This window comes from Lynx canadensis, chromosome A1, assembly GCF_007474595.2.
Source record: "Lynx canadensis isolate LIC74 chromosome A1, mLynCan4.pri.v2, whole genome shotgun sequence".
In the NCBI taxonomy this organism is placed as follows: domain Eukaryota; kingdom Metazoa; phylum Chordata; class Mammalia; order Carnivora; family Felidae; genus Lynx; species Lynx canadensis.
Genome location: NC_044303.2, coordinates 98,038,601 through 98,064,005, shown reverse-complemented (window position 1 = coordinate 98,064,005; position 25,405 = coordinate 98,038,601). Strand labels below are relative to the sequence as shown.

Here is a 25,405-nt window from a genome sequence, read left to right as displayed (position 1 = left end):
GATATTGGGGGTGTTGCCATGATTAGGGGTACTTTTTGCACTCTGGTGGTTACACATATTTTAAAAGCTTTTATTTAAATTCCACTTAGTAATATACAGTATAATATTGGTTTCAGTGTACAAGTTAGGGATTCACTGATTCCATACAACACCTGGTGCTCATCACAAGTACACTCCTTAATCCCCATCACCTATTTAACCCATCTCTCCAACTCACCTCCCCTCGGGTAACCATAATTTGTTCTCTACAGTTAAGAGCCTATTTCTTGGTTTGCATCTCTTTTTTTTCCCCTTTGCTCATTTGTTTTGTTTCTTTAAATTCCACATGAGTGAGTCATATGGTATTTGTCTTTGAAGTACTTGGCTTAGCATAATACTCTCTAGCTCCATCCATGTCTTTGCAAATAGTAAGATTTCATTCTTTTTTTATGGCTGGGTAATATTCTATTGCATAAATACCCCACATATTCTTTATCCATTCATCAGTCAATGGATGCTTGCACTGTTTCCATGATGTGGCTACTGTAGACAATGCTGCTATAAACATCAGGGTGCATTTATCCCTTCAAATTAGTATCTTTGTATTCTTTGGGTAAGAATACACTACCTAGTAGTGTGAGTGCTGGATCGTAGGGTAGTCCCATTTTTAACTTTTTCAGGAACCTCCATACTGTTTTCCAGAGTAGCTGCACCAGTTTGCATTCCCACCAGCAGGGCAAAAGTGCTCCCCTTTTGCCGCATCCTTGGCAACACCTGTTGTTTCTTGAGTTGTTGACTTTAGCCATTCTTACAGGTGTGAGGTGCTAAATCACTGTAGTTTTGACGTGCATTTTCCTGATAATGACTGATGTCATTGAGCATCTTTTCACATGTCTGTTGGCCATCTTTATGTCTTCTTTGGAAAAATGTCTACTCAAGTCTCCTGCCCATTTTTAAACTGATAAGAACAGATACTACACTTGATCTTAGCCAAAAGGCCGAGAAGCGATCCTGCCCATTTTTAATTGGCTTATTCATTTTTGGGGTGTTGAAGTTCCTAAGTACTTTACGTATTTTGAATACTAACCCTTTATCAGATAGGTGCTTGTAACACATAATTGTCAATCTGAATGTTAACATAGACACACACATTGAGAAAAAGAAACCTTTCATTGGGTCTGTGCTCTGAAAAATCACAGGTTTTTCATCAATGTGACTAGAGGCTTCCTTCACATCCTAAAACTATTTCCACAGAAGTATCTTCCCTTCCTCAAAAGGGAAGCTAAGGAGACTTTTAGGAGTGGCTCTCTTCCCTGAGGCAGGCATCAGTTTTCTTCTTTCAAAATAATCAGTAGGGTGAATATTTTACAACACGAAGAGACAGACCAGACTAGACATAAAAAAACAAACACAAAGCATAAGAGACTCTTAAAAACTGAGAACAAACTGAGGGTTGATGGGGGGTGGGAGGGAGGGGAGGGTGGGTGATGGGTACTGATGAGGGCACATTTTGGGATGAGCACTGGGTGTTGTATGGAAACCAATTTGACAATAAACTTCATATATTGAAAAAAAATTTTTTAATAAAAAACAAACATAAAAATGCACTGAACTTAATTCACAGAGACATACTGAATCCATCATTGTGATTTTAAGACTATTTCTTAAATGTCTCAGCAGATCTAGATCACACACACACACACACACACGCACACTTTGGTAGGACAGAGGGTCCTGGATAAATAAGGAATTCAGCAACCACTTTTAAGGAGAGATGTTCTGACTTTTCTTACAACCTCTTCTGAAGTAAAAAAGGTTCCCTGTGGCAAGGTCCATCACCTCATTTGAGGCAAGCCCAAAAAGCAGGGCCCTCTCTGTTCAGGGGAACAGCACTGCATATGGGGCTGGCACAGGTGTGGCCCAGAGAGAGGTCGCTGAAGAAATTTCCAAGTTAGCGCATGTTCCATCTCTGACAACCTGTGGCATACATACACTTCAGGTGGCACTCTTCACTTAATTATCATGGCTGTTAACTTCATCTTTTTCTCAAGATAAAGAAAGAAGCTAGGAATTGTATGGAAAGTCTCCATACAAGGGAATTTGGCCAAAGGTCTCTAGAATACCCTTTTCTTTCTTTTTTTTAAGTTTATTTATTTTGAGGGGGGCAGGGAAGAGCATGAGCAGGGGAGGGGCAGAGAGAGAGAGAAGGAGAGGGAGAGAATCCCAAGCAGGCTCCATGCTACTAGCACAGATCCCAGTGCAGGGCTGGACCTCATGAACCGTGAGATCATGATCTGAGCCAAGATCAAGAGTCGGACCCTTAAATGAGCCACCCAGGTGCCCCTCTAGGAGACCCTTTTCATCCTCACGAGGTTGGGGGACAGGAAGAAGAGAAGGTAGAGAGGCCCAGGAGTTGGAAAGGCCCTTAGCCGCTACTTGCTTCCAGTATTCTGCTCCAGAACCCCTCATATTCTGCTTTTCCCCATCAGCTGCTATTTCCTTTCAGCTGTTGCAGGTGCCAGACTCCCTTTCTACAGTGATGACCCTTTCAGGTCGTGAGGTAACTTTTTAAAATACAAAGAAAGCTCTGCCTTGTATAATCTTAGGAGGTGTCACTGATTCCATGTTGCTCTTAACAGAATGAAGGTATGATGGCCTCCACCCACCCCACTCACTGCCTCACTTAACTCCAGTGCCCTGTGTAGTCCCGTGTGTGACCCTGGTCCACACACAGAAGAATTTGAGCTTTCTGCCCATGTCGATGCCCAGATAAATCCACCCTATACACAGTCATCTAACTGACTTTTCTGAAACACACATATGACATAGTTACTTCTCTGCTTAGTACCTCTAGTGAATCCCCTTTGCCCAAAGAACAAAGTTTAAACTTGTGAACATGGCCTATGAAACCCTGCCTCTCTTTCCAGGCACATCCCCTGTCACTTTTCTCCCTCAGATTTCATGCCCCCAACGTACTAAAGAACATACATTTTTTTCCTCATCCTAAGGATTCATAACGGACTGGTCTCTCTTCCTGAAATTTTACTCCTTCCCTCCATCTTTCCCTCATTCCCTCCATCTGGGAGGCTCCTGGAAAATATCTGCTCATCCTACAGATCTCCACTATCACTTCCTTTGAGAACCCTCTCTGGTCCCCTGTTCCCTACCCACTGGGCTCAGTTCATTGACACTCCTGTTTGAACCCACAGAGACTCTACTTCCTCTATTGGGCAACTTATTTCCTATGCCAATTAATTAATTCATTCCTATGCCTATTTATTTATCAGTCCCTCTGAACTATAAGCTCCTGAAAGACTGAGAACTTGTTTCCTTCACTACTATATCTCAAAACCTGACACAATACCTGATACCTGATAGCAATCCAATTGATGAATGAGTGAATGAATGAATGAATGAATTTTTACAAATGAATGCATGACAAGCTGGCCACTTGTATAAGGTCAGTCCCTGTTCCATTCTTCACTCCCTTACCTGCAACCTAAATCACAGCCCAGTTCTTCTGGTGGCCTTCCCTGGTGCTGCAGCATTTGTGAAATTCCAGCAATATCCTTCCCACCCCAGACACCCCTACTTTTTATCATATGTTTCTCCTTGAGTCTAGTAATACCAGTGAGCCTAAACCTGCCCAGCCTTCTTCTGAGCCTGGTGCAAAACCTTCCTTTCACAAAGCTATTAGAGGCCACAAAAGAGAGAAAAATCTCTCTGCACACTTCAAGAAGCAACACCAAGTCTTTGGGGCCTGGGAAATGCCAATGTAAGCCCAGAAAATTCATGGCACCACTATAGTACCAGCCCTACTTCCTCTCTGACAGTGAGGGCCCAAAGAGCATATCAGAGAATTTTCTGGACCTCTATAGTTTTAAACAAGCTCTACGTTGACATATAGTTTGGATGGAACCTGCACAGTGGATTTAGCTCAAGTCTGGCTCCATGACTTGCCTTGTGGAAATAACGTGAAGTTCACTGTTGTCTCTGTAAGCCATAAGACTTAAACTTGAAACTCTGGTCTTTGCCTGGTCCTCAGAAAGATGCAGGCCTGGGTCTGTCTTTCTAAGACCAGATAGTCACTGTCTGAAACACAAGAGCCTGGCCATGCATCCAAAAGTATAACAGGACTATTTCTGTCTGTCTAGGAACATGGGGTTTTTCACATGACTCATGTTAAATCTCTCAGGACAGCAAAACTGTACTCATAAAGGGTAAAAGGTATATTAATCCCAAGTTTCACAAACCTTCTCATCTCTTATTATTCATATGCAACCAGTTCTAGAAAGATTCCATTTTGAATTGGAAATGTGTTTGTAAGGATGCAATTTTGCTTTGGGGCTCCCCTTAGATATAGGCTTCCAGATTTACCAAAAGTCATTAAGAGAAAGGTTCATCCCACCTAAGAGAAGCCCAAGGAAGTAATTCCAGTCAAATACTGGCTGTGGCTTTTCAGCTATGTTCATGAAGGATTTTACACCATACCTAGACGACCTCAAGCAACTTGTAACTACCCAAGAGCCATTTTGTGCCACACCCCTTAGCTGCCTCCACCATAGCTCATCAGTACTGTCATCAGACTTAATCAATAAAAAATACAGGACACCCAGTTAAACTGGAACTTTACATAAATCATAAATACTTATGTTTTGTATAAGTATATCCTATGTGCTATGTAGGGCATATTAATACTAAAAATGTTTTCATTGTTTTTCTGACATTCAAATTTAACTACACATCCTATACTTTATCTGTCATATCGTACTCATCGGAAATGGTGGAGACTCATAAGGATCCCAGAGAAGCCTCAGAGAATCCTTGACTTTTATTTATCCACCCTAAGCAGTGAGCGTAAACTTCCCACTCCAATTAATAAGCTATAATGAAGTATATCCTTAGTTTCAGGGCTTTTTCTACTTGTCATTATCTTTTTTGTTTTGGAGATGTTTATTTTTTTCCCCTTAACCTTAATAGCTCCTCAGGAAATATTTGAACGTTCATTAGACAAAGGAAAAACAACATGAATCTGAAAAATTAAGGGAACCACGTGGTGTTTGGTGAAAAAGTATTAGGAAGATTGAGAAAGCCAAATTTAATAAGTGAGTCCTTCCAAGGACATTTTCATAGCTTGATATTCTCCCACACTCTGAAGATGTGATTGTGTCAAGAATGCAGGGCTGCTAACCACATTTAAGCCTTCCTTGTGAGTCTATCAAATTGAAGATGCTTGTATACTAAGAAGTGAGCTGAGTAGCTGCTACGGGGACACTGGCAGTTGATGGAGCCCTTCCAAAGGCCTGGAGGGAAACAGCAAGTTTTTCTGTGGGTCTCTGCACTGGCCCCAGTGTTACCACACTCCTGGTACTTGTCAACTTGAAGTACCGTTTTACCCATCTTCACTTGTCTGTTACTATTTAGACAGCATACTAGACTTGACATTACATAAATTATATTCAAGAAACCATTTTTAAAATTTGGTAGGCAGTCTTAAATATATACATTCTAGTCCCTGGCTTACCTTCATTCAGCTGAATAAGGGTTTTTATAAAGAGTCGGTTTAGGAGCACATGGGTGGTTCAGTGGGTTAAACATCGAACTTTGGCTCAGGTCATGATCTCATGGTTCGTGGGTTCGAGCCCCTCATCAGTCTCTGTGCTGACAGCGTGAAGCCTGGAGCCTGCTTCAGATTCTGTGTCTCCCTTTCTCTCTTCCTCTCCCCCACTCACGCTCTGGCTGTCTCTCTCTCAAAAACAAATAAACATTTTTTTAAAATTCAGTTTACTTACCCCATGTAACAAACCCATGCATGCTAGAGATGTAACAAGGTAACAGAGTTAAAGGTTTTAGTGGCAAAACCATCCACTCTTCCAAATAGAGACAATAAAGCAAAATGATTAAAGGAATGGATTTTGACTTGCTCCAAAGTCTCAGCCAAGTTGTCTGGCCCCTGTGTAAGTTCTGGAGCAAATGAAAGAAGAAGAAGTAGATGAAGAAGTTATTCATGCCTCATCTGCCCTTATCTGTTACAGAGGGTTTATAACTACCTGTTCGATGGGGATGTCATGAAACTGTGTGTAAGAATTATATATAAGCAGTGAGAAGTGTACCTGACACAGAGTAAGCACTCAGCAGACGTTAACTATTAGCTACTGGAAAATTTGTCCATGAAAAGGACTTCTTTATCAGCAGATGACTCATTGGGAGAGAGCAAATCACAGAATCATAGCAAGTTAGAGGGGACTTAGTTCATACTTTACGTGAAAAAGTGTGTATGTGTAGAAAAATGTCCAAAAATTTGCATATCAAATGGTTAATCATGTTAACTTTGAGGATTGGAATGAATATAGTGGGGAAAGAATAAAGAAAAAATTACGTTTTACTCAATTTATCCGTTGAGTTTTTATACTCTTAATATATTGTTTGTGAATTTAGGTTTTTTTTTCATTTTATTTTATTTTCAGAAAGAGAGAGCACACACAAGTTGGGGAGAGGGGCAGAGATAGAGAGAGGGAGAGAGAGAATTCCAAACAGGCACCACAGTTAGCACAGAGCTGGAGGCAGGGCTTGATTCCACAACCCTGGGGTCAAGACCTGAGCCAAACTCAAGAGTCAAACACTCAAATGAATGACCCACCCAGGCACCTCTGTTTGTGAAATTTTAACAAATGTATCAGGATAAATGGTTTGAAGTTTTCCTGATGTGCCTGTATTGTTATTTTGGAATTGTTGGCATTTCCTGCAATCTTTGGATCTATGCCCATTGAGTCAACACACCATCCTGGAGGGAAGAGGTAACAGAACAGAAATCAAGTGAGAGGAAAGGAGTCTGGAAAGTGGGAACATCTCGTAATAACTGTACTTTCGGGAAAGGATATGATGGCAAATGAGGCAAACGTCCTACACTTGCAATGAAAAGGATCTCTTGGGCTGAGAGTGGATGACGTCTTGGAGTGCCTGGCAGAGAGAACCAACCAGAAGGCAACACACACACACAGTCTGAGAACACTCTACTTGTCTCCAGACATCAGCCTGACTCCCCAGCAAGAGAGGTATTCAGGTGGAACCCATCCAACTTACTCTGCGTTCACTCTGCCAGGCCATTCATAAACCCTTGAGTTATGGCATGGCCCAGACACCTAGGAAGGTGGTGGCAGTGGTGATGTGGAGAGGGGACCCCTGCCTGCACTTGATGAGATCAAACAGAACCAGCTCAGAACTCTCTTAGGCCAGAAGTTTTCTGCACACGCGTGCACACACACACAGACACACACACACACACACACACACACACACACACACACACAAACCACTCTGGCTATCTGGGCCAGGTGGACCTCATTAATCTTGGAATTTCTTAGCACCTGATAGGACTACAGTATGCAGTAACCTTAGGCATGAATAAATTCTTCACCTAGCCCCTCATATGCCCCAGGCTAGTGTGATCTAGAATAAGAACAAAGTTCCCAGATGGTTCCAGGAGCTGTGCCCACAATCCCTTAGACCAGGTAAGGCTCATCCCACAATATGATAATGGCATGGACCTGACAGAGTCATTCTCTAGACTAATTAACCCACACAAATACAAGAATACCTGGTTTGTGGTACTTTCTCATTACTTGCTAATTTTATTATTCTGTTTCCCCTCCTTACCAGAGTGGTTTAAAGATCAAATTCTCAAGTCCCCTCAGAAAAGGGGAACTAGTTTTTCTATTGACAATCCTGCCTCTCACCACATTCTCAGCTTAACCTGACTCTAGGTTCACTAAGCTGTCAAAATGTGTACTGTTCAAGTCTTGAGGGAAAACAAGTGGAATGTCTCCGAGAGGAAAGAACTTGGCTAAGAGACTAGAAAAAATATTCCCCAGGAATCAGAAGAAGAGAGGATTCCAGGGGCCCAGAGCAGAAGGGAACTCAGGTCAGATTCTTGGATGAGGCTAGAAAATCTCAGATTGGAGTATCGTCTGAGAAACTTACACAGGGAACCTTGGGCCTCTGCACTTACAGGTGCAACACAGAAACAGGAAGGACCTTTCAGGTTTGATGCACCTGTTACAGGGCAAATGGGCATCTCCACTGAACTTGTCTGGGTAAGTAATTAGAGCTCATAGGACCCTTTACCCTTTACCCCCATCTCCACCTCCAACATACCAAACCACACACACACACACACACACACACACACACACACACACACGCTCACGCACATCTTGGTACAGATTAAAACCACTCCCTAATTTGTTTCACGTGTGATTTCCTTCCAATTTTTGTTTCACGGTTTCTTTGGTTTTCTATTTACATAGATCTGGGGACATATTTACCCCATGACTCCTACCCAAATCATCTTAACTGGATGGTAATTCAAAGCTGAGATTTGAGCAGTTGTCTAGGGACTCTAATTTGCTGGGAGGTATTCTTGCTATGCATTTTGTTTTTAGAAGGGTTTGGAACGCAACTGCAGGTCTCCAGGGGCCAGCCTTTGTGGGCTGCCAGACAGGGAAGCTTCCACCATTGCAAGAACACCAGTGAAGTTATCACTTTTCAACAATCAAACATCCTCTGATTTGTGAGGAATAAACTCCGAATGTTTGGGAGGAAATTAGGGAAGGAGACTGAAAGTTTACTGAAATAGGGGGAAAAAAGAGTCAGGATAGTAAAAAGGCAAGAAAAGGATCTTAAAAGTTAGAAAGGAAATGCAAAGAATAAAGAGAAAAAGACAAGATTCTTAATGGATTCATCTGCTTCAACAGAATTAAGGAGGATTATTGATGTGTGAAGACTGTGGCATAAAGCAGATACAATTATTAGAAGGTGATAAGAAAAGAATGAGAAACAGGATTATCAAGTTACAAATTCACTGTAATGGTGGGCACATGGGTGGCTCAGTCAGTTAAGTGACCGACTCTTGATTTCAGCTCAGGTCATGATCTCATGGTTCATGAGATCAAGCCCCACATCAGGCTCTGAGCTGACAGTATGAAGCCTGCTTGGGATTCTCTCTCTCTCTCTCTCTCTCTCTCTCTCTCTCTCTCTCTCTCTGCTCCTCCCTGACTTGTGCTATTTCTCTCAAAGCAAATAAGTAAACGTTAAAAAAGTATCTATCAAATGAATTATAATGAACTCAAGTTATCCACAGAGCATTCAATTTACATTTAACATCAACATTTATCCAGGAAGCCCAGGAGAACACACAGATAAACTAGTAAGAATAAGACAGGTTTAATAAGGCAGGTGGATACAAGATTAACAAATTTAAAAATCCAGCAAGTGTCTCCACACTTCGCAATAACCTCTTCCTGCAACACCTGACTTGGACCCACAGGCCCTTGTGTTGCTCTGCTCTGTGCTTTCAGGGAAGTCTCTCTCTGAACAGGAATGGCAGCCAGAACTCTCATTGTGTCAACAGCATCCCACCGAGTTATGTGAAATAAGCTCTCAGTGTTTGAAACAGTCAGTGGAAGAGAGAAGTCAAAAAAACCTTCCAAGAAAAGGAGAAGAAAATGATGAAGACCCAGGAAGACTGGGGGTGTTGGGTGTGGAAAGGGAATGTTCCTGATGGGCTCAAGGAACGAAGGAACAAGACAAAGGGGAAGGTTACAGAGCACACAGACGCCGTCAGAGAGGGAGTGGAATCCCCCAGATGGTGGTGTGAGTACGGAAGGGTAGGATGAGCCTCCAATTCTGAATTCCTGGAATGGCAGTCAAAGGGGAAACAGGGCATCTTGAGGCAAAACATGTGAATATGCAGACGACATCCCCATTGGACAAGCTGAGAAACATGAAACCGGTGAGTAAGCTGGTTTATTATTATTATTATCATTGTCATTATCATTATTATTCAAATAAAAATGACAACGCCAGATCACAGAAACCATGGTTGATTCAATAAAGCCCCATGGAAATCACATTTCACATTCCGAAAAAAAATCCATAGGACTTTGGAATTAGACCTTATCCTGCTTAAATGGACAGAATCTCTGAACTTTGAATTACTTCCTTCTAATTCCATCAGTTCTCTAAAGCCTGGCATTGCCCCCCTACTCAGATTAGAAAGACACATAACTACCCCCTCACCTGCAGTCCAGGGACAACCTCATGCATCGAAATGAGTCTTCAGGGCCTCCTAGACGTCTTTAGTTCCAGGGGGTGGTAGCCGTGTTGTGAAGATTAAGTTCAGGGATGAAAAGTTCAAAAACTTGAGAGGCTAGAGGAAGAATTTATTTAGAAATGGAAATTTAATGTCAGAACTGAAAATATCAGAGCTTATTGGCTTAAACTCTTGCTACAACTATCTCTGCAAACACAACGGGTGGTTGTGGTTAGACGGCCTCTTCTGAGCACTGTGACAAAGTCTCACCCATGCAAGAGGGACCTGTTCCATGGACAGCTTCAAAACTCAGAAATTTCTCCTCTGTCCTGTTGTTTCCTTGTGAAGCCATAACTCATAATCCCTCATCCAGGCCAGACCTGGGGAGATATGCACACCAGCCAGCAGCCTTCTGAAGACTGCCTTCACACTGCTTTCAAACACGACCCATAGGACACAGTTTTTATAGCACCCGCTACTTACCGACGACCTCTTCTGAACCCAGTGTAGTTTGTCATTTGTAGAATCCAGCCTTGTGAAAACAGTCACACAAAAGCCTAACCAACCCCGAGTGCTTCAGTACTGTTGCTGCTGGAAAAGGATTGTGGGCGTCTTTGGTGCTTATAGGAGACCTGGTTCATGAGCCACTAGAGGGAAAGATGTAGATGGTAGATAGACAGACAAATAGATAGATAGATAGATAGATAGATAGATAGATAGATAGATAACTTCACTTAAAGAACATATCCAGGTAAGGTTTGGAAAACAGCCTTTATTGCATATGGTATTTATATTTTCATGTGATGCCAGATTGAATGCCGGTTCCTTCATCTTTCTTCACATCATTGGCATTTTATCTGCTACTGTCCCCAGGATCCTTTCTTCTCCCTGGAATTGATTAAACACATAAGGCAGAACAGGAAGAGACAAGAAGTGAACGTGAGCTCCGTGAGCCAGGGTGACCCTTCACCTTTGCCTTAAAGCTCAGAGCCACACATACCACACTGAGTTTATTTCCAGACCTACTATAGCAAATGGAAGGTTCTGGAATATTCCCAGATCCCTTGGGGGCTCACTTCCTTGTTTCTATCCCTCCGCACTCTGCTTTCTTCCAGAGGGCTACATCCATGGGCCGGGATAAGATGCTGGCTTTGGCCGAAGTTTCTCACACCTCAAACCTCTGGTCCTGCTAGGCCCCATGTCCTCTCTCCAGACCACTCCTAGCCCTTGAAGTTGCAATGAGCTCTCATCCCAGAAGGGCCGCTGGCAGTATTTGCTCTTAGAGCTCAGGTCAGTCATGCAGTCAATGAAATAAATGCCAATCAAAACTCTCACTTTCTCAGGGCACCTGGGTGGCTACATCAGTTGAGCATCCGACTCTTGGTTCTGGCTCAAGTCATGCTCTCATGGTTTGTGAGTTCAAGCCCCATGTCAGGCTCTGTGCTGATGGTGAGAAGCCTGCTTGAGATTCTCTCTCTCTCTCTCTCTCTCTCTCTCTCTCTCTCTCTCCCTCTCTCTCTGCCCCTTCCTACCTCCTCTCTCTTTCAAAATAAATTTTAAAAACTCAAAAAAATTTTTTTTCAATTCTCACTTTCTCACTTAAGGAAATGGAGGTCAATTTCCTGGACGCACTGAGTATGCCACAAGCTGATGCCACTGCAGAGCCACAAGGTAACCCAGCGCGGCCATGTAATTCCTTCCCCTAGATTCCCCTGGGACCCCCTGACATCAGCTCAGACCACACCAACCTCAGGCCTTACTTACTTCTCCCAAAAGAAGGCCACACCGTCTTCCAGGAATTTATGGCTCATGGATCTCAATTGCTGTGTGGAAACCAGAACAGAGAAAGACACTTCTTGGTTCAAGAGGAAAGGTGCTCGGTTAGCCCTAGGAAATTTGCAGGACTTCCTGCAGGAGCTGAAAGGCTCGGGATAAATCCCCACTGACAGTCATAACTGTATCAAATGCCTGGACAAGAAGCAAGGGGCCCGCTCACCCACCCCCCTCCTTAAGGTGTCCCCTGAGCTGTCAAAGCCCCCCACTCTCCATTCTGGGGGCGTGAGCCTGGATGGGAGAGACAGGAGTGTTGTGGAGAAGGCACAGTGCCCTCACACGCTCAGCCCCAGCTCACTTGTTGTCCTTTGGAGAATGAAACACACAGCCTGGGCACTGGCTTCAGGGTCGCTTCACGCGAGGGTCCTCCTGCGCGGGCTGCTCCTTCTTGTCCTTTTCTTCCTGCTTCTCTTCCCCCTCCTCCTCGTTCTCATCCTCCTCCTCCTGGGTGCACTCAGGTTCCACGATGCCCGTCAACTGAGCCATGGTGAGGTGGAACACATGGCAGCTGAAGCCCTCCCTGATCCCGTACTGGACGTGCTCCTGGAGGACCTCCAAGGTGGAGAAGACCCGGCAGCAGGCCATGCATCGGAAGCCAGTCTCCACGGTCACCAGCCAGTCGGGGGTCTTGGCCCTGGGTCTCTCCTCAACAGTGGGTGAGCCTGGCAGGCTGTCTGACTCTGCCCGCTCCTCGTGGTCCTTGTCCTCCCCGCTGGGCTCGCTGTCAGACAGCAGGTTTCTGGTGGACACATCAGAGGGGGGAGTACCTACCCGCACGTTCTCAGGAAGGGTCACTTCTTCCATCCTCGGCTGCTTCTCTAGTGACTCCGAGGTCTCCTCTGTCTCCCAGGAGACAGCCACACCCTTTTGCATTTGTACCTGCATGTAGTATATTTTCATGCCCCTTTCCTCTTTGTTTCTGTACACAGAGGACACACAGGTCTTATAGGATGAAGGGGACGAGAAGGAGACCTGGTGTGAGGGGGGAGCAGTCTCCCCTCGCTCCTGACCCTGGACTAGGGGTGATCTAGGCTGGGGACTGTCTCGATGTACTCTCCGGATTCCTGGGAAAGGAAATTAGAGACATAAGAACGTGCGTGGGGCCGGCCAGAAGCTGAAGGAGCTTCAAGTGTGGTAGAGGGCAGAGGGGCTGTTGGTGTAAGCAGCTTGGTGTTGGTGTTCACAGTCCGGGGCGGTGGGCAGGGGGGGCGGGTGTATCTGGTGGCATCTGCAGGCTTTGAGTGTTTGTAGGGAGACTAGGGGGCGTCTGTATGTGGGGGTGTGGAGTCAGGTAGCAGGGGGTTGCAGAACGTGAGGGACGGTGGTGGGTTGCACGTGCCATGAGCAGAATGTGAGTTGGGGCTACCATCGGGGTACATGTGCATGTGGCATGGAGACAGTGGTGGAGAACATGGCACTGTAGATCACGGGCTTGGGGTGTGCGTGCTAAGAATGGACGTGCGTGTAGTGAATGGTGGGCGTCAGGCGTGGGGATCTGAACTGGATGCTCCTTGCTCCAGAGCCGGAGAGGCCTGTGCTGAGATGCTCCGCCCTTCTCTGGAAGTAAGGATAAAGGCAAAGCCTGCACAGCTCCTCTGAAGGTGCTTAATTCTGTCCCTCAGCCCGACAGCTCGAGCTCGGACCTTTCTGGCCCTTGTATCTTAACTTCCCCACTATGATTGCACCAGGTCTCACGCTCTCCCACATGGAGCTCGTATCCACACTCTCCCAACAGTTATGCCATCTTCCCGGGCTCCTCCATTGAGCCCTGATCACTTCTGACTGTCCTGGATCTGTGTGTCTCCAGCCCCGAACCCAAGGGGCCCCACATCCAAGGAGCCCTGAACGCTTACCACCAAGGATGAACTTGCGTGGAGAAGAAACACAGGAGAAGTATTCAGAGGCAGAGGACGCCTCCCCTACCCCTGCGCCCCAGCCTTTGGCTACCCCAGGGGATCCAAGCTGAAGGGCACCCTCCTGCGACTTCGAGACTCCTGAGAAAGATAGGAAAGCCTGAGACACCATGGGTGGGGCATGCTAATGCATCACTCATCCATCCAACAAATATTAACAGAGGGTCTGACCTGGGTCAGGTGCAGCGAATACACATGGTCGACTGTCTGGTCCCCCGTGGATACGCCTGCATTTAGTTACTATCGATAACTATTTTGTTAGTGTCTTGTCAGAAGCGAAGGCCTGAGTGGTGGCTGTGAACAGGATGTCTGACACGTGAGAATAACATGTATCAGTCAAACCTTCCACGCCTGTGGGGACGGTGTAGCGAGCAGGGTAGAAACGCATAGAGCATTTGGAGCATAGCATGTATTCACAACTCAGGAACCATGCGACATGTCACATTTCCTGATTTATATAATATGGTCTGTATTTATGGTGTGTATTCAATCATTCATTTATCCATTCCTTCAACAGTGTTCAGCTACTATGTATCAGGCACTCTTCTAGGCTCTGGGAATGTTGAACGTTCTGGTAGAAGACAGACACTAATCAGGGTATGATACGTCAGCTGGTGTGAAGTATACAAGGGTTCCCAGAGTTAGCAGACAACAATGGAGGACGCCCAGTTAATTTTGCATTTCAGGTAAACCACAAATAATTTTTATTTGCGAGTGTTCCCATGCAATATTTGGGTCATGCTTATTTTTAGTGTAAGTATGTACCATAGAGTATCTGTGACACACTTATACTCCAGAGTTTGGTGTAACGGGAGGACTTCGATACACATGGATCGTATGTGAACACAGTGGACGAGTGATATGCATATATGCCTATATGCTCTGGACAATTTAATAAAATAGTGTGTGTGTAGATGTGCAATTTTTTTCTCTATCAAAATGTATATGGGTAAGTGACAGGAACCTTACAAGACAGACTTCACAGCTAAGGACACTCTCCCCCTTCTCCCCATTGCTCCCCCTGCCCCATCACACACAAAGAGACAAACGTATCTTGCCAATCATTGCTTTCTCTGTCCTATCCCAGCTGCTGCATCAAAATCCTCCTCCTGTCCAGGCCTCCATTCCCAGGGCCCATCTTACACTCTTCAGGGCCCTGGACCTCGTGGAAGCTGATGAGAGAGCTCTAATTTGGGACAGAAGCCTCTGGCTGGATCTCTGGGGTGGTCTCCACTCTGTCCCACCTCTTGCATGTGACCACCCACTTTCTCAGGACAAGCTACTTGTTTGTGTAAAACGCACGCAGTCACCATGCACCCTAGGAAGTAAATCTACAGCTTTCAGAGCTCCCTGAAAGTCCCTGACTACATTTCTCACCCCCCTCCATCTGGCCATGGTCTGTAAAAGACCCCTCCCTTCCCTTGATCTCCTCTGGAAAGCCCACACCTGTAGATTCACAAACTCCCATGGATCAACTGGTAAATTCTTCCTGCTAAAGGAATACGATCTCCACACTTTCGGTATGATGCCGTCCCTAGACCATCTCCTTCTGCACAGGCATGTCACTTCTCAAAATGCTTTTGAGCAAGGCCTCTTTTTCCTCTTTGATGGGTCGATCTCTATCAGCACCCATCACACCCCACACCCAGGGACCCCAGAGGAAAATCACATAAAGAGAATAAAAGAGAACACAGGACTGAGCCTGGGCAAGCGGGACCCCAGCCTGCTCTGAGTCCAGCATAGCTCCAGGCCTGAACAGGCCAAGAGAGAAGTTCTCAGACTGGCAGGAATGAATCCCTGGCTTTTGGGGGGCATCTGGCCTTCCTGTGCCATCTCACACCACCGGGGACCCTCAGGACGGACGCGGCAACATCTGCTGCCCGCCTCCCTGGGGGAGGCGCAGACTGGCCGCAGCCTCTGTGCCCCCCCACCCCAGACAAGATGCCCAGCACATACCTCCTCCCTGCTCAGCCATTTCCTGGGACTCTTCATCTTCCAGATGTTTCCTCTTTTGTCTCTGTTTCATGGTACCAGCTACAGAAGCTTCTTAGAAGACACCTAACCCCCAGCTCTTCTTTTCCCTCGCCGGTTGGCCCTTCTTGACTCTCAGAAAATATGATGAAATGGCCCAATATAAGCAAAAATAGTTGAGTCCCCTAAATGGCTGAGGACGTCAGACGGCTCAGAGAACGAGCAGCACTGCCCAGGGTTCGCTACAGCACAGGGCTGTTAAGGTTCAAAGGTCACCAGGCCCACAGCAGAGTTCTCTGACCTCACTGATGATGTCAGAGCATTCTGGGGACCTGGATCCCACACAGCCTTTGCAAATGCGGAGACCCCATTTTCAAGAGTCATTCCTTTTTCCCAATGGAACCTTTCCCGTGAATTCAACTCTCAGCTTCTTAAGAGTGAAAGGATATTTTGAGATGCGAATCTGTTCTTGTTGATTTTTTTTCCCTTTCTCCCTTTATTTTTTACCCTTTCCCTTCTGCATTCAAGTGGGAAGCAGGCTCTGGGTTCACTGGCCAGAGGAAGGACGTGCAGGGCTGAAAGCAGCAATACTGTACTTATCATCTGGGCTTTTATTTCTAAAATCCCAAACTCCACAGAAAAGTGAGGATACTTGAGCAGAAACCTATCAGAAGCAGGAACTTTGAAATTATACACTTACTGTCTTCTTTTCCTGCTAGCTTAAGATCTATATCATCACAGAGAGGTCTGTGGACCATGAAAGAAAAGGAATCTCTAAAGTGCGGTCAGAGGGTTAGATATGGCAAAAACTCTCGGAGTTGATGGCTGTGTTGTGCATATGAGCAGAACCAACCTGTCGCACCCATGACACAAGAGTCACCAAACCAAAAGGAAACATGGCAACTGAGCCACTGGACCTCTAAGCTACAAGTGTATACCCCCCTAAACAGTAATCATGCTCTCACCTCAACCCTCATGACTGTGGCTCTGTATGATTTCCGAAGAGGGATGGGTAGAAATCCAAACAGGACTTCAGCGGGATCCAGGCTTAAAATATAAATTAAGTGGAGTTACAAAAACAATTTCATACTATTTCTTGCACACCTCTGCCCGTGGGCTGAAATGTATACCAGTTATAAGTGGTAACCCATCTGGATCCTTCTGATCCCAGTCTAAAATGAGAGACACCCCCTTTTGGGGCAGTGGCCGTGATCCGGGGGGAGTACTGGTGTGCTGGAATGAGGCAGGCTCCCAGAAGTCCCCACTGGACAAAGGCAAGTCCAAATCTGAAAGGACGTGTGGAACATCAGTCTCCAAGCAGGGAGAGTGAAAACAGGACAAATACCCCCTTGTGAGAATTTGCTGATGAGATTCAATCTTCCTGTTTCTTGGAGAATCCCTAGGTAAGAAGGTGCAAAAAGAATTTTAAAAAAACTTTTTGTGGTAGAAATTTTCCAGCATAGAAAAAGTAAAAGAAATTGCACAACAGGGAAGTGGTGCCATGGACCTATCACCCAGTATGAACAATTATCAATATTCTCTCATTCTTGTCCCATCCACCACACCCCCTCCCTCACACCACACACATAGCTTTTTGTTCAATTCCTTTAGTTTCAATGTTTGGAGGAGTGTGAGGGGGTTGGGGAGTACTGTATTTTGAAGAAAATCTCAGACATTATATCATCTCTCACTAGATGCAGCAGTATTTATATCCAATAGATAACTGTTTTTTTTTTAACCAGCACTATCATTATCTTATGGAACAAATTTAACCACAATTTCTTTATATCACTTTATAACCAAGCCATACTCCAATTCCCTTAATCATATCAAATGTCTTTTTTATACTTCATTCATTAAAACCAAGATCCAGGGGTATCTGTGTTGCTCAGTTGGTTAAGCACCTGACTCTCGATTTCTGCTCAGGTTATGATAGAGTTTGTGGGTTCAAGCTCCATGTCAGAGCCTCTTTGGGTCGGTCTGCCTCCCCCCACCCCCCCTCAAAAATAAATAAATAAACATTTTTTAAAAAACAGAAATAAATCAAGATCCACACACAGCATGTGGTCAATGTGTCTTTTAGTCTGTGAGAGCTCTTCCTACCTTTTAGGGGGCATTTATTTGTTGAAGAAACTAAATCATTTATCCTGTAGTATTTTCTGCAGCATGGAGTCGGTTGGTTGTATCTTGTGATGTCATTTAAGATGTTCTTATATTACCCATAATTCCTTCCAAACAGGCAGTTAGATCTAGAAAATTAATTAGTTTTCAATTCAGTTTCTCGTTATTGCAAGATTATTTTATAAGTGGTGTTGTGTGCCTTCCGATTAAATCACAACAGTAAGCACATAAGGTTGTCCCATGTTTAACCATGTTGAGATTAATCAGTGGGTTCCAGTGCTGTCGGCTTAGCCCCTCCATCATAACGATCCCATCAGCCTTTCAATATTTAGCATTAGTAAGCCCTGATGATTATGACTTCATCAGGAGTTGAAATTTCATTAAGAGTTCTAATCCCTTCATTCCAAGGAAGACAATTCCCTTCTTTTCCCACTACACCCATTTTGCCCCTCCCCTCTAATAGCCATCAGTTTGTTCTCTATATTTATAGGTCTGTTTCTGTTTTTGTTTGTTTATTTAGAAGAAGGAAGATTCTTAAGGCATGTTTCCTAGATCCAGAATTTCTCAAGGAAGCAAACCTCTCTTCACAAAAGAAAAGATTATTCCAGTGGTACCAGTGCAGATTCTCCACGCTGGGACATACTTTACTCGTTCCTTCATTTCTTCATTCTTCGTTCTGTAAATGCTTATTGAGTCTCTACTATGTGACAAGCTCTCTAGATCCTGCAGTTGAACAGTTATGAACAAAACAGACAAAAGCATTTTCTCCCAAGGAGTTTAATTCTGGGAGACAAGACAGGTCATCTTTTCAAATACATCAAATATGTAGTAGGTTAGATATTGACAAGTAGCATGAAGAAAAATAAAACAAACTGAATTTGGGTCTGTAAGAAATGGGTCATTTCTATGTTAAATGGGAAATCATGGAAGCCTTTACTAAAAAGATCCCTTTTCAGTAAGACCTGAGAGAAATAAGAAAGTTTACAGCTAAGATTCTATTTTCCACACAAAAAGAAGAGGTTAGAGCCCTGGATCAAGGGTTGCTTGGCCTGATAGACTATCACCAAGGAAGCCAGTGTAACCAGAACTGAGAGCCGAAGAGAACGGTAAGAAAAGAGGTCAGATAGATAATGAGGGACCAGATAGTAAGCTACTGTCAAGACTATTTTATTCTGAGTGACATGGGAAGTGTGGAGAATCTTGAGCAAGCAATTACATTTAAAAAGATCATTCTGCTCTGTTAACAATAGCCAACTGGTAGTTAAGGGCAGAATCAAGAAAACAGGGGATCTATTGGGGCACTAGCATGGCTCAGTCTGTAGAGCAAGCAACTCTTGATCTCAGGGTCATAAGCTCAAGCCCTACATTGGGTGTGGGGCCTACTTAAAAAAATAAATAACAGTGGTCCTACTGCAATTATCCAGGAGAGAGATGATCCACAAGATGAAAAATAAATAAACTAGACTTCATGAAAACTAAAACCATTTGCTATGTGAAAGGTTCTTTTAAGAGTAGGAAAAGACAAGCTAGAGACTGAGAGAAAATATTTGCAAACCTCATATCCAATAGACGTAATATCGGTAACATGTAAAGAACTCCCACACTTGGAGTAAAAAAGTAAACAATCTGATTAGAAAATGGACAAAAGACAGGAAGAGATGTTTGAGTAAAAAGGATGTGCAGATGGAAAATAAGCATATGAAATGATGTCTAATGTCTTTCGCCATTAGGGACATGCAAATGAAAGCCACAATCAAACACCCCTACATACCTATCACAGAAGTTTAAATAAAAAAATTGTGACAATACAAAATTCTAGCAAGAAAGTAAAGAAACTTGACCATTCAAACACAGCTGGTGAGGACGTAAAATGACAGCCACTCTGGAGAAGACTGTGGCACTTTCTTAAACTAAGCATACTTAAACAAGTACCATCTAATCCAACAATTACACTCTTGGGCATTTATCCCAGAGAAATGAGAAGGCTGTTCATAAAACATATCCTTGGATATTGAGAACAGCTAATTCATAACAACCAAAAACTAGAAACAACTCAAGTCTTTCAGTGAGTGAATGTTTAAATAAACTGTGATACATCGATACCATGGAATTCTACCCAGCAATAAAAGAGGAATGAACCTGGATGAATCTCCAGAGAACTATGCTGAGAGAAATAAAGCCAATCCCAAAAGCTTACATACTAAATGATTCCATTTATGTAACAGTTTGGAGATGACAAAATTATAGAAATGGAAAGTGGGTGAACAGTTAAGTGGTTAAGGGGTAGTATGTAAGTGTGAGAGGGAAGTACGTGTGGCATCATGAAGTATCTTTGTGGTCATGAAAATGTTTTGTGTCTTGATTCTATCAAGGTCAATGTCTTGGCTATGACATTATACTATAGTTTTGTAATATGTTTCAATTGGCCAAAGTAGGTAAAGTTTACATAGGATCTCTCTGTATTATTTTTTACACAGCACGTGAATGCATAATGATCTAAAAATTAGTTAAGTGAGCTTAATTTAAACTAGTTATTTAATTGAGTTAACTAAAAATTAGTTTAATTAAAAAAAAACTGGACTAGGAGTACTTGTTTAAAAATAGAGGTGGCTGGCTATGGGATTCAGGTAAAGAATTAGCTTGCTTCTCCAAACAAATTTTTCTTAGCACCTGTGCAAGTATCCATGGAAGGCACATTGAGTAAACCCTCTTGGCTATCCATGGGAGAGCAAGAAAGTTACTGGAAAAAAAAACACTCCATAAACCAGTGTAAGGCTCAAAAGTTATCCTTAGGAGCTGCTAGACTAGCAGCTAGAAGGACCTTGAAGATCTCTAATCGAATCTAAGATTCTGGCACCAATTCTAACGTGCAAGGGAGTGGCTTCCCCAAGCAATACTCCAACACCAGCTGTGCATTCTACAATTCAATTCAATGTGGACACTGTCTACCCCAAGAGAGCATCAGATTCCACAGGGTAAGGGGTAAATCCTATATGACTTCCCCAACCCACCCAACCTACCCCTGCTCCACATACACACACACCTCGGACACAAGCTGTCACCTGTGCTTCTTACCAACTGGCTGTAGTTGGGAGGTTCCAACAGCCTACCCCACCTTGAGTTCAGCTATTTTGCTAGAGTGACCCACAGAACTCAGAGAAACATTTTGCATACTAGATTACCAGCTTATTCTAAGAGGATATAACTCAGGAACTTCCACCAGCCAGTTGGAAGAGATGCATAGGACAAGGTATGGTATGGGGAAAGGGCATGAAGCTTCCATGCCAATCTCCCCAAATCTCCCCCCAAATCTCTGTGAATCCCGCCCTTTTCAGTTTTTATGATGGCTTCATTATTTAGGTGCAATTGATGCAATCATTGGCCAGTGAGGCCTGATCTAACCTCCAGCCCCTCTCCCCTCCCCAGAAGTTGAGGGTGGGACTGAAAGTGCCAACCTCTATTTACGTGGTTGGTTCCCTGAACCAGTCTCTATCCAAGGGCGCTTCCAAAGTCGTGTCATTAACATAAGCACCTTCATGACTCTTATGACTTAGGAAATTCCAAGAGTTTTAGGAGCTCTGTGCCAGGAGCAAATACCTATTTCTTACTATATCATACAACCACCTTCAATTTCTACAGCACTGCCTTCAAGAAGTTGCCTAGTCTATATCTCACTATTTCCAATGATAGAAAACTTACTTCCCCTCCAAGCACCTACAACATTTATCTATAGAAAACTTAGTAAAATCTTAATTTAAGAAAAGGAAACATCTTCTTTACCCCATTCATCACAGTCAAACTCTCTGGGGACCATATCAGTCTAGAATAAACTTAGGGGCACCTGGGTTGCTCATATGACAGCCCAGAGCCTGGAGACTGCTTCAGATTCCGTCTCCCTCTCTCTCTCTCTGCCCCTCCCCTGCTCATGTTCTGTCTCTCTCTGTCTCTCTCAAAAATAAATATTTTTTTAAATTTTTAAAGAATAAGCTTAATTGTTTTATTGTAACAAATAACTTCCCCAAAAAACAGTAGCTTAAAATAATAAAAGTTCATTTCCTACTCCTTGTACGCACCCACTGTGGGCTGGCCAAAGTTCCACTTCTCATTGTCCTCATTCCTGGATTCAGGTGGATAAAAGCCACCACTATCAGACTTCACTGACAAAGAATTCCGGAGTTTCACACTCCCATTGAATGTTCTGTCCCAAAAGTAACACATTGCTTCTAGCCAAAATTGTTGATCACAATCTTAAGTGTCTCCCCATCTTCTGAATTTCTTAGGCAAAAATAATCTTGAACAGTACCAATGAACAGCACAGAGATCATGCAGAAAAATCCTAATCACTCCCCATGAGATATGAGACCTAACAAAACTATCATGCCACATACAAAACTAGAGTTAGCACTCAGATCTCTTAGATAAAAATTCATCACCTTTTCCTACCATGCTATGTTGGGATTTTTATACCAGGATGATATAGTTGGGATTACATGGCATTTACTTCATTTTTTGTTTTGTTTCTTTTTTCTAAATAGACTCAACAGAGGGAGGGCTTGGGAGTTCCTAATCCACTTGCCTTAAACTGAAAAACAACTGGAAAATAATTTCACTGCCTCTTGAAATGTGTGACCCGGTAAAGAGGAGAGGTCTGGATGGATTTTATATTCTGAATTCAAGGAAAACAAAGGAAACAATCTTTCCAAGACTTTTCAAGCAACAGGAGGAAAAACTCTTGGCTCTCATGTTGCTATTTTGATTTCCTTGTTGACACTCCAGGTCTTTGAATAATAATGGTGGCAAGAGCCAGAGTCTAGCCAAGACAAAAGTCTAGATAATAGCCTGACAGCTCCTGCAGAACCAAATACTACAGAAAATGCTTGAGCTGAATCCTATTTGCTCACAGGTCTGTGCAAAGCAACAAAGGGTTCTGAAACATTTGCTTCAAATAGCTTTTGTTCTTAGTATCTTAAAGGTAATTTCACTGCAAAATATTCGCTCCATGATGAAAAAGAATGCATACACGGGAAGAAGATTTTTGCATTGAGATAGGCTGCTTACTTTGCACCTGAAGGTACAATGCACCGCTAATTAATTAGAGGCAATCTTCCACTCTTCCCCCAATTGTAGACCAATGAGTACATCATCCCCAGCCTTTAACCCATCCTGGTCATAGTTATTTTCTGAAAGAACATTGTTCTCCTGCTCAAATTATAAATGGCTTCTGAATTAAAATCTAGAACATTCAACCCAGTATTCAAAGCTCTGCACGATTAAGGTCCCTGTTGAGTTTTCCAGGCGACAACATAACACCTATCTTCTCATCTCCACGCTACGGGGCCAGACTTCCCCACCTCAAACAGAGCACCTTCCTTGCTCAAGTCATTTCTTTCAAAAGTACAGATTTTCAAAGAGCAATTTGTATTTTGTTTTTGTTTTCATATATGACGCTATTATATACCATTGACTGTAGTCCCTGTGCTGTGCCTTTTATCCACATGACATTCATTCTATAATGGGAAGCCTGTACCTCCCTCTCCCCTTCACCCACTGTGCCCATCCCCCCACCCCCTCCCCTCTGGTGAGACCATCAGTGTGTTCTGGGTATTTACAGGTCTGTCAAAGTACAATTTGTTTTTAAGTTGAACTAAAATCCTACTTTGGAAAAGAAGCCTCTCCGGGTGTCCTAATGAGAATGGATCACTGGTAGTTGTACCTCTGATAGCTCTTTTCATATCCTGCCTTTGGATCAGTCTATTAATGAATGTGTCTCATTCACCCCCAACACGGTATGAATCCTTGAGAAGAAGAGGCTATGATTCCTTACCTCTGGAATCTCTGCAGCTCCTTGCACTTAGTATGAGCTACCTCCCTTACAGGCTCCCCCAACCCCCAAAAACAAAGCTCAAATAAATCAAATGCCAAAACACAGGATCTTCTTTTTCTCTAGACCAAACAATATCCTGACCCGTTACGTATCTTTTCCTCATCCCAGCACAGAAGTGCTATCTCTGCATCTATCCCAGAATTGGCACCACACCCACATGCCTGAACCAAAGCGAGAGCCCTGGTCATCCTATGTCATCAACCCAACTCCCTTCATCTCCCTCTCAAATGATTTTTTCCATTGCCTAAAATTTAGCCATAGAGATTCAATCGTTTGAATACTTAAACCTTCTGAGAAGCACTACCTTCATTTCAGCCATTATTAGCCCCTGTGTTAGGAAGGACTAGGGGAAAAGAGGCTGAGAAGTGGGCCATTTTTTCATGGGATAGGAGATGTGGAAATTGGGAAAAGAAAGGATGGTATCTGGCAGGGAGACAGATGTTGGCCATGGTGGTGAGAAAGTATCGAAAATAAATATTCAACTTCTTCAGAAATTTGCAACAGACAAGCTCTTCCAGAGATGGTGTCCCAGGGTGAAGCAATGTATTAAGAACATAAAACAGGGGCTCCTGGGGAGGTCGGTCAGTCAAAGGTCTGACTCTTGGTTTCAGCTCATGTCATGATCTCACAGTATGTGAGATCAAGCCCTGCCTTGGGCTCTGTGCTGGCAGTGCAGAGCCTGTTTGTGGATTCTCTCTCTCTCTCTCTCTCTCTCTCTCTTTCTCTCTCTCTGCGCCAACCCCGGCTCACATTCTTTCTCTCTTGCAAAATAAATAAATAAACTTTTTTTAAAGAAAGAACACAAAACACATATACCCATTGCAAATTAGCAATGTTAACAAACTGAGATGAGACTCAAGGAGTTCAAAAAACCAGAGTAATCAAAGTTTAATTATAAAAGAGCCCAGAGTTTGCAGTAAAACGCACAACTAGAAAGGACACCTCACCAGGGACTCAGCTGCTAGGAGTATAAACTGTAAGCAAGTGAAGCAAGCTTTATGAAGCAGAGTTAGATGATTATTGGTGCCTAGAAAAAACCCTGGCCAAAAGGAATATTCTTAGTGGAGCCATATCTCCCTCTAAACCTATTTAGTAGGGCTTTGAAAATCTCCGTGAACCTAACACCTTTGACATCAATTCATGGAACTAAATGAGATTCATGGTCTCAATGTCCATGCCAAAAGATGGGTGGTATATCTTCAATGAGGAGGGGAATGTGAAATTCCCACAAATCCCACACTTAAAATGCCTCTTGGTCTATAAATTATGCTTCTCTGATATTTACAGGTCTGTAATGGATTAAAGAGAAACCTGCTTCTAGGTGTGACAAGTGAGGTCACTGAAGATTACATGTTGCCATTAGCCCATGGTGTTTGCCCCAGGGAAAGCAATAAAATGGTCAGCTCCCACTTTTTTTGCTGGGATATTTATTGGTTGACTCTACAAGAGTTTGGCTGCAGGCTGTGAGCAAAAGCCTTCTGTCAATCTCATTGAGTGTATATATGGATAAAAAGCCAGTAGAGGCTCAAAACAGTTGAACATTCCTACCTGACACAGAGCCAGCAGCCGTGTACTAGCAGATGAGTAATTTTCAAAGGTACTTTCAAGTGTGTA

General features: G+C 43.6%; 1 protein-coding gene and 1 pseudogene across 2 annotated transcripts; both read right to left on the bottom strand.

Moving 5' to 3' along the window:
• Positions 1-885: 885 nt before the first annotated feature.
• On the bottom strand, positions 886-989 carry LOC115527015 (annotated as a pseudogene).
• Positions 990-12,244: 11,255 nt separating this feature from the next.
• Positions 12,245-15,841, bottom strand: FAM170A (family with sequence similarity 170 member A). 2 transcript variants are annotated; one of them, XM_030297863.1, is made up of 3 exons: positions 15,772-15,841; positions 13,756-13,896; positions 12,245-12,966 (listed from the first exon to the last, which is right to left on the bottom strand). In XM_030297863.1, exons 1-3 carry the CDS (start codon positions 15,839-15,841, stop codon positions 12,245-12,247), a joined length of 933 nt encoding a protein of 310 aa, XP_030153723.1. The 2 variants fall into 2 exon arrangements, with proteins under 2 accessions (XP_030153723.1, XP_030153800.1); XM_030297940.1 differs by lacking the exon at positions 13,756-13,896.
• Between the last annotated feature and the right edge of the window lie 9,564 nt (positions 15,842-25,405).